This window comes from Charadrius vociferus, unplaced genomic scaffold (genome assembly GCF_000708025.1).
Source record: "Charadrius vociferus isolate BGI_N301 unplaced genomic scaffold, ASM70802v2 scaffold2, whole genome shotgun sequence".
Lineage (NCBI taxonomy): Eukaryota > Metazoa > Chordata > Aves > Charadriiformes > Charadriidae > Charadrius > Charadrius vociferus.
The window spans coordinates 8,148,054-8,156,404 of NW_009647595.1; the positions used below are offsets into that span (position 1 = coordinate 8,148,054).

At 36.6% G+C, this 8,351-nt stretch overlaps 1 protein-coding gene across 1 annotated transcript in view; it reads left to right on the forward strand.

Annotated features, from left to right (window-relative positions):
* The first annotated feature begins 653 nt into the window (after nt 1-653).
* PHF20L1 (PHD finger protein 20-like 1) overlaps nt 654-8,351 on the forward strand; it is a 55,127-nt gene continuing 47,429 nt past the window's right edge. Inside the window, exon 1 of the mRNA XM_009881020.1 lies at nt 654-762. Coding sequence (XP_009879322.1) covers nt 680-762 — 83 coding nt within the window. The 5' untranslated portion in view covers nt 654-679. The remainder of the gene's footprint in view (nt 763-8,351) is intronic.

Genomic DNA, 8,351 nt, shown 5'->3' on the forward strand with positions numbered 1-8,351 from the left:
AGAGGCGGTACACCGGAAAGTCAGGGTAATAGCGGCAGTAGTCGGACAGAGGAGTGATTTATTTTTTTGATAGTGACTGAATTATTACCAAAACCGATTAAAAGGTACTTGTCAACGAAACTTAGAGCAATGAATGAGACTCCAGAGCGCGCAGCAAGGCTGAAGGCGGCTTTTATGTCTGTTTGGTTTTGGTTTTGCTGATTGCATCTTACTGGTCCTTTAGACCATGTTTGCCTTTAAATTTCTATTCTCAGTAAGGTACGTTTTTCTTGGGTTTGACCTTTTCCACTGCAGAGGAGAGAGCACACAGACTCTAGGTAATGGTTAAAATTATGCTTCAAAGGGATGTCAAGAAATAACATTGTAGTACAGCTCCAGAGATAAGCACCAGATTTTTTTTTTATTTTTTGACTTTAAGTTGATGACTTTTTTTAAGGGAAAGAAACCTGAATAAAAATATGTGCATTTGTTTAATGCCTTCTTTGGGCCTTGACTATACTTGTGAAAACTAAGCAGTTAGTGGAAAGCCAGGATAGAAATTTTGTCTCTCTTTCCACCCTCTGGAATATATTTGCTGTCAAGTGACATGTTTTAGACAACATCATGTGTTTTATATGACTTTATATGACTTTTTTTTTTTTTTTTCCTCCAAAGGTAGTGAAAAAAAGAAAATATCAAGATGAGTAAAAAGCCTCCAAATCGTCCTGGAATCACATTTGAGATTGGTGCTCGTTTGGAGGCACTGGACTATTTACAAAAATGGTATGGAAGACATTGTGCAGTATTTCTAAGAGCAAAATTTTTTTGTGTATATTGTATGCTTTGATGTCTAATTATAAAACTGACTGAACCTATTAATTGACTGTTTCACATGTGAATTTTATGAATTTCCACATAATAAGTCTGTTAAAACTATTATCTCTTAGGAAAATATTCTGTCTTAAGAAATCAAATTACATTTTTCTATGGGTTTTCATTTGTTTGCTTTTAGTTGCTTATGCAGCAGTAGTACCCGAAGAGCATTTCCAGACTAGCGTGGAATGCAGTGTCACATGTGAGATGATTGGTGTGTTAATGTGGCAGCCTTCTGTGACTGAAGACTTCTTTTGTTTTAGTTTAGGCCTGCAAGTGAATTTGTTTTGTAATCAGTTATCACACTTCATAGGTTCACAAAACTGATTCTTAAAAAAAGAAAACATCCTTAATCAAAGTTCATGGAATAGGTAAGTACAATTGTATTTGTATCAAACAGTTGGAGGAATGAAGTATACCACCCAGTCATATCATGAGTAAGAGTCAAGACTATGAAATGGAAATGTGTGGGCACGTGGGCCACGCTATATGGCATGTGTATTGTGAAAGGAGTTGTTCTTTTGAAATAAATTGTTAGTCAAAATTTTATTAATGCAAGTGGGGTAATTTCATGATGTATGGTGTCCATACTACTTCAATTTGAAAAAAATCCCTGGTTTTGTTAAAGTAGGTGACACAGGCAGTTGATACTTCTACCCAGAAGTTTTTCTTAGCTTCTCCCTGATTAATTAGGGCTAGGAAGTGTAGAAGCGTGAACCAGCTTTTCTGTTGCATTCCTGGAGAACTAAGCACATTCATGTAAATATCTGATCCTGCTAAATCCAGCTTGTAATATAAAAGTCTGTCTATTATGTACATGTTTACTGCAGTAGTTATACGCTCTATATAAAAAGTTGGGTTAAACTTTTTTATCTGTAGAGCTTTGATTTTAATTATAGCAAAAGTGTTATAGTGAACGGTCTCTAAAGGAAAATATGGTTTACAGAACAGTCCCTTGTTCTTATCTGTTGCTGTAGAGTGGGTTTTCAACATACTGATTCTGTAACTGAATGCCAAGATCATGAAAATGTCTGAATAGTGCTAGAAAAATAAAATAATTTAAATAGAACTTTTTATAGCATCTCCTGTGACGACAGATAATTGGTTAATGTGACTGGATAAAAAAAGTTAATATGTAAAAATAGGTTCAGCTTAATTGTATTAAAAAAAAAGTAAATTACTGAATATCCAGTGTATAGCTTGTATGAGATCTGCCCAGCCTTTTCACAGGGGAGGGTTGCATGTCTGTTGTGGAGTTCTTGTCTAGGTTTGGACTTGTCAGATATGTCTCAAGCTCTGCAGCTGAGTTGCTTGGTATTTTCAGGCAGACTAGAATTATAACGAGCTTTCTAGGAACTGATTAATCAACTGGACCACCAGCTAGAATAAATCAAGTTTATATGCATGTAAACTTCCATGATGCCATATACAGGAGCAGAAAGTTAATATTAAAATTTTGCAGTTACAGCAACACTGAAAACGGGACTCTCACATGCAAGAATACTTATGCACATAGCCAAATAGTTTATTAGAGAAATCCTTCTGTCATGTTACTATTAGGGTGATATGGGCTGAAATAATAGTCTGTGTGGCTTTTTTTTTCCCCCCCCTTAGCTTTCTGTTACATAAGGGTGTGGTGGATGTTTTTAAAATTCTTTCTATATATAAGCTGTAAGCATTCTCCTCATCTGCATGCAGAAATAGAATATACTTCAAAGAAAATAAAGTTGCTGAAGTTACATGAAATCTCTATATTTTTTAACAAAACCAAAATTGAAGAGCAGTAGTATTGCTTAGCTCAGTCTTTCTACAAGCAACAAATTGAGAACACTTACTAAAAAATAGCTTTTGAAAGGGTTTTAATTCTTTCTCCATTTTTCTGAAAGCCTGCTGTCACTTAAAGATCCAGTGTTCGTGATCAGTTAATGTGTTAATCAAGAAAGTCATCTAGAGGATGGGAAAAAAAAAATAAAGTGAAGTTCTGCTCTGTGTTTTTGCTTTCTGAAGCACGTCTGCAGGTCTTAAATTCTCATCCGTGTAGCAGTTGCTGAAATTCCTCTTATGGAATCTGGTGTTCTGTTTGAATTCTGGAAACTTTGGAGAGGGCATTGTGTTCCTTGACTATTTATTGCTTAAAACCCTTGTACTTTTAAATGAGGAATTTTTTTGAAGACAGTGTTTGGGTCACTGGTGTCACTTGGTATGTATGGTTACTGAATAGAGGAAAGCCTGATCAAACTGATCAGCAAAGACAGGCTGTCAATGAGCGTGTTTATTTTTGCTTTATTGTGGAGGTAACTGCAATTGCTTCTTTATGAAGTGAAAACCAGTATATTGTTGCAGGGGAGGTTATCTTCCATAGTGAGTTTGTACTGCTTGTTATATCTAAATTCACTTAAGCAAACTATGAAATGCAGCTCTAATCAAAATCAGTGTAATCATCTGTCAGCAGATAGTAAATGAGATGGGATTCACTGATAATAGAAAATTATTAAATATATATGGAATGATCGGGGGCCTGTGAAGCATACGACCTGTGAAGAGACATCAAGGAAACTAGGCTTGTTTAGCTTGCAGAAGGCTTCAGGAGGCCCGCTTTCAGCCTTCCAATACGTACAGGGATGTCATCAAGAAGACTTAGCTGAGCTCTCCACAGTAGGGTGTGGTTGGAGGACAAGAGACAGTAGGTACAAGTTGAAACAAGAGATTCAGGCTAGGTACAAGGAGAATCTTGTTCCCCATGGGACAGTCAAGTAGTGGATCAGGTTGTCCAAAGAGTTTCTGGAGTGTCCAACATTGGAAGTTTTCAAGACTGGGCTGGATAAAACCCTGGAAAACCTGGTGTGATCCCATAGCTGACCCTGCTTTGAGTGCGAGGTTCGAATAAAGGCTTTATGAGGTCCCTTCCAACTTGAATTATTCTGTGGTCTCATACAAAGACTGATATATGTTCACACACACCCCCTGTGCCTCTCACTGACAAAACAAATGAAACAGCAGTAAAACTGCACATATCTGCAAGTATGGGCCCACGTTTAAGACTTAAGCTATTAGCTCTCGCAAGTACAACACAGTCCTGCAAAGCTGATGTATTTAAAGATACATATCTTCCTTTTGTTTCTGTTTTCTTGTGTCTTTAATGGCTCTAGCTCTCTACTGGTTGTCCCATAATGGGCAGATAATGCTTTGAACAAAACCACCCTGTTATTTTTCTGAGACCCCAGTCTATTTATCTGCTTGATCTAAGTTAGGTAATGAAGGAAGTACAGATACATGGCCCTTGTTGCAGTTCTGGAATGGAAACAGCTCACTAAAATAGGTTAGTTATCAGAACAACAGCACTTTAACTTGGTATATTTATTATCTGGATGGATTTTTATTTATTTTTTTTTTTCAGCGTGGAGGAAGCTTTTTCCCCTGTTAGACTTTGGGAAACCTTATTTTGTACAGTCCTTGCTTTGGATTTCAGGTGACTGGGTTACTTCACAGTCCTTTCAAATACCTGGCTCAGCACTCTGGTTTATATTGATACAATACAATATATATAATGAAAAGTGGGGAGTTAGAAGTAGGTGTTTGCAGATACTGGAAGACTATTTGGGGAGAAGTCAGGATAGAAGGTATTTGGTTTTATATGCTCTACGAGGTAAAAGGAAAGACTTTTTATACTGTTATTGTGAAGGCAGGAAGTATATGTCTGCTTCTAGGCTTTGTAGGGGCAAACATGGGTAAATTTACTAATGTTTTTGTATCCTTTTACACAGTTTGAAATAACTGTTGTTCCATCTCACAGGGCAATTCACCACTTTTTGGTTGCTTTTGAAGGGTCAAAAGGAAGATGATGTAAAAATGAAAAATACTATCTGTGTGGCCATTAATGTGTGTTGAGTGCATTGGAGAAAATGGGCATTTTTTTTTTTTTACACTGTCAAGAAATGAAAACTGGAAGTTTCCCATTAATTTTTCCTATATGAATGTTGGAGCACTATTGTTGTCTGATCAGTGCCTCATAGTGTAAATTTTGCAGCTTTACATGTGTGTTGCATAATTCTTACAGGTTGGAGTCAGTGGAACCTGAGAATGGAGAGCACACAATATGTAAACTGGGCAGATAACATCAGCTAGCAATAGTCTTCCTGTTCTCTATTTCAAAAACAAGAGCAAAAACCCCTACAATTTGGATGAGACTTTATTTGGGATTATTAGGTACTATTTCCAGCGTGCTATTAAAAAAACACACCCAAAACTTGCAGGTTATTGTTTCTTCCCTCAAAAAGAACACTTGCATTACACTTCCAGTACTGAACTGGAATGTGGTGGTCTCTTTTTTTTTTTTTTTTTTCCTTCTGTTTTTAAGGGTGTGTTTTCTGGCTTGTGCTGAACAAATGTTAGCAAATCTCTTTGTATACCAAATTCGTTCCGATCCCTTAGTGTGGAGTACTTGCTGGGGGCAAACGGGGAGAATTAACCTGACTGGAAGGTTGTTAGGCACTACACATCATTACGCTTCGGTACTGTAAAGAGTGATGTTTGTATTCACCTTTGTCGTACTTGTACCTTTGTGATGGAAGGAACTTCTGCATAAAATTTCACATGTGTGTGAGATGTAACCATCTTCATATTAGTCTTCTTTCTACAGAATAAATACAAACATTGCTCTTAGCCAAGCTTTCCTGTATGCGTTGTTACTAGAATTATTTAAAAATGTGGATTAAAAAAATTAGGTTTTTTATCTTTTATTGGCAGGAAGTGCATACTTGCCTTTAAAATATTTGTATAATTTTGCAATTTATGAAACTAATTATTTTCAGTAAAAGTACAAAAACAGTAACACCCGAAAAATGTTTCTGTGCAGTATAAAATTTACAATAGTAAATTCTGCAATATTTGTGCTCCGCTCTTTTCCACTGTGGGATCAGTATTGTGAAATATTACTGTTTATACATATTTGTGGCACATTGTATGGCTAAATTTAGTGGATATTGAGGGTAATAGCTTGTTGCTAAATCCATACAAAGTTATTTTTGGGCTGCCTAATAACCAATCGTATATAGCTTGGGTGCTTCAGAGAGTTGATAAATCTTCCATCTCTGAGGATTGGAGTTGAATGCAGGTTTTGGCTCTATTTGTTTTGCAACCACTGTCTTAAGATACATGGACAAAACATAAGTTATTGGAATAAAGCAATTATGTGATGATATAATTATTGTAAGATTTAACTGCAAAACCAGTATCATGGACCTTGATTCAGAGCTGACAATGACAATTTAAAAAGACTTAGGTAGCAGAAATTGTGTTTATCAAAGAGAAATTAACAAATAAATACCTCGTGCTGCATTTCCTCTGTTGAGCGATCCCTAGTAAAACTTACATTTTGCATATCTCCTTCTATTCACTGGTGCTAGCTTTGCTCTCTTGTTTGTTGTTGTTTATTTGTGTTTTTTTTTCCCATATATATTAATGTCTTGATTCTTGGTTTGCTGAATTTTCCTTAAAACTATCTTCATTTTTATATATTTGTCTCTAAACTATATTCTGTATTTTATTTCCCCCTCTTACTCAGTTTTCTCTTTCCAGGATGGTGCTTTCTACACACAGTGCTTGGAATGGTGACTTTGCTGCTGATGACCAGTGAAAGCTACCAGCCATAACAGCAATAAAAATGTAGCAAGGGGACTGCGATAGTGTAGCTCCTTTGCATTGTAGATGCATAGGAAAAGCATAATTCTGTCTTTTGGCTGATGGTCCCTAAATTTTGTAAAATAACTGTAGTTTTGTATTGCTAGCTGTGTGGCCTGTGATGAACCTGAAATTTCCAACTGTAGTGAGAAAGAGAGAAGAGGTTCTTGTCTTTCATTTCACTACTGCAGCCTCAGTGCTTGGCCACAAGCTCTCATTTTTGGTTGCTACAAAGTGAACTTCTGGTGTTTTTCCTTCCTTCCCTCTGCTACATGCTTTCTGTGTCATCATTTATTTCTACTTGGAACTGTTTTAGGTAACATTGTTACTCATACATTTGCTGGAGTAAGTTACTTTGCTTTTCCCTCTGCTTTACTACTCTTCCTGCTTATTCTGACACTTGGTGTCTAGTTACAGAAGTCTGAAACTGGGAAGATGAAAAAACTAGGAAGAAGTTTAGGAGTAAAATTCCTAAACATAGCAGCATGTAGACTCAAGAAAAAAGCATCGTCAGAGGCAGGGCTTAGGAAAACCATCTCTTGGCTGACTTATTTTCTTGAAGCCTTGTTCAAAGTTAAACCAGAATGCTGTCGTGGTGTGGTCAAACCAGGACAAATGCTGATGATAGGACTCAGGTTTGACCTATGAGTTTTACTTTGTTTTGATGCAATATGTCTTCAGTTTCACTGATCTTGTTAGATTGTTGTTGTCAGCCTACTTGAGAAGGGAAAGGAGGTTGATCTTGTTGCTCCTCTGAAAGAAGTCCCCTGGAGTTCTTCTGTCTTGAAAACGATTTTGTTAGTAGGGTAGCAAATGAGAATCTGCAGTTCGAGACTAAGACATTGTTTGTTTGGGTTTTTTTAAAGTTCAGTGAGAAGAAGTTGGCAACTTAAACAATGGCTATGAAAACGTTTTGCATTTCAGAAATGAATGGATGAGAAAGATGCAACAAGAGGTTGGGCTGTCTGCATTCTGATCTGAGGGTGAAACGTGGCTGAAGTAGTTACAATAGTAACCTAGAAAATCAGAGAGAATTTTTCTCATTTGGGAATTCCTGAGATATTTAGATATTGGGAAGCCATATGCATCACTGCAGCTGAAGAAGTAGGACTGGAGGAATGAAGGAGCAAATAGAGTTTGACACCTTTTGTTTTAATGCCCTGTTTTAGTCACCAGGAAATAAGGAAAGCCTGTACTTCCTGAAAACTTTTGTATTTTAATTGGAACATATTGCTAAAGACTCCTTTATCAGCACTGTTAATATTTTGGAGAGGAAAATATTCAAAAAGAAAAACATTAACGGGGTTCCTGTATGTCAGTTGTGTTTCTAGCTGATGGAATCTGCAGTAGGACTGGAAATGGGTTGCTTAAACTCTGCTCTCCTGCTATTGCTCTACAGTAGCATTTTGTTAGAAAAACACCTTGCCTCTTAATGAAAATGAAAGACAGTTGCCCTTTTGCTGTTGTCTTTCTTTCAATACAAGTTTTGTTAACTTTAGACCATCCCTAGTGTAAAGTCTGGAGAAAATTTGATGATCTAATTAACTTTTTTTTAGGGAATTCTTTGCACTTTTGAATCTCTTTCAGTATTTTTGTGAAGGGCAAAAGGAGCTGAATTCTGCGTCATTCCAATTTTCTCTGCACTTCATATAGTGGAAATCATGGGATCTGATAGTTTTGGTGGAGGAAGTAGTGTGACAAAATCAGTTTGTGCCTTGCTCCCTTACTACAGTTTTGTGAAAGAGACCACTTCATTGAAACAGAAGTAGTAAGATTGACTGAATAATAATTGCTGAAGTCAAAGAAATCTTCTGTTTTTC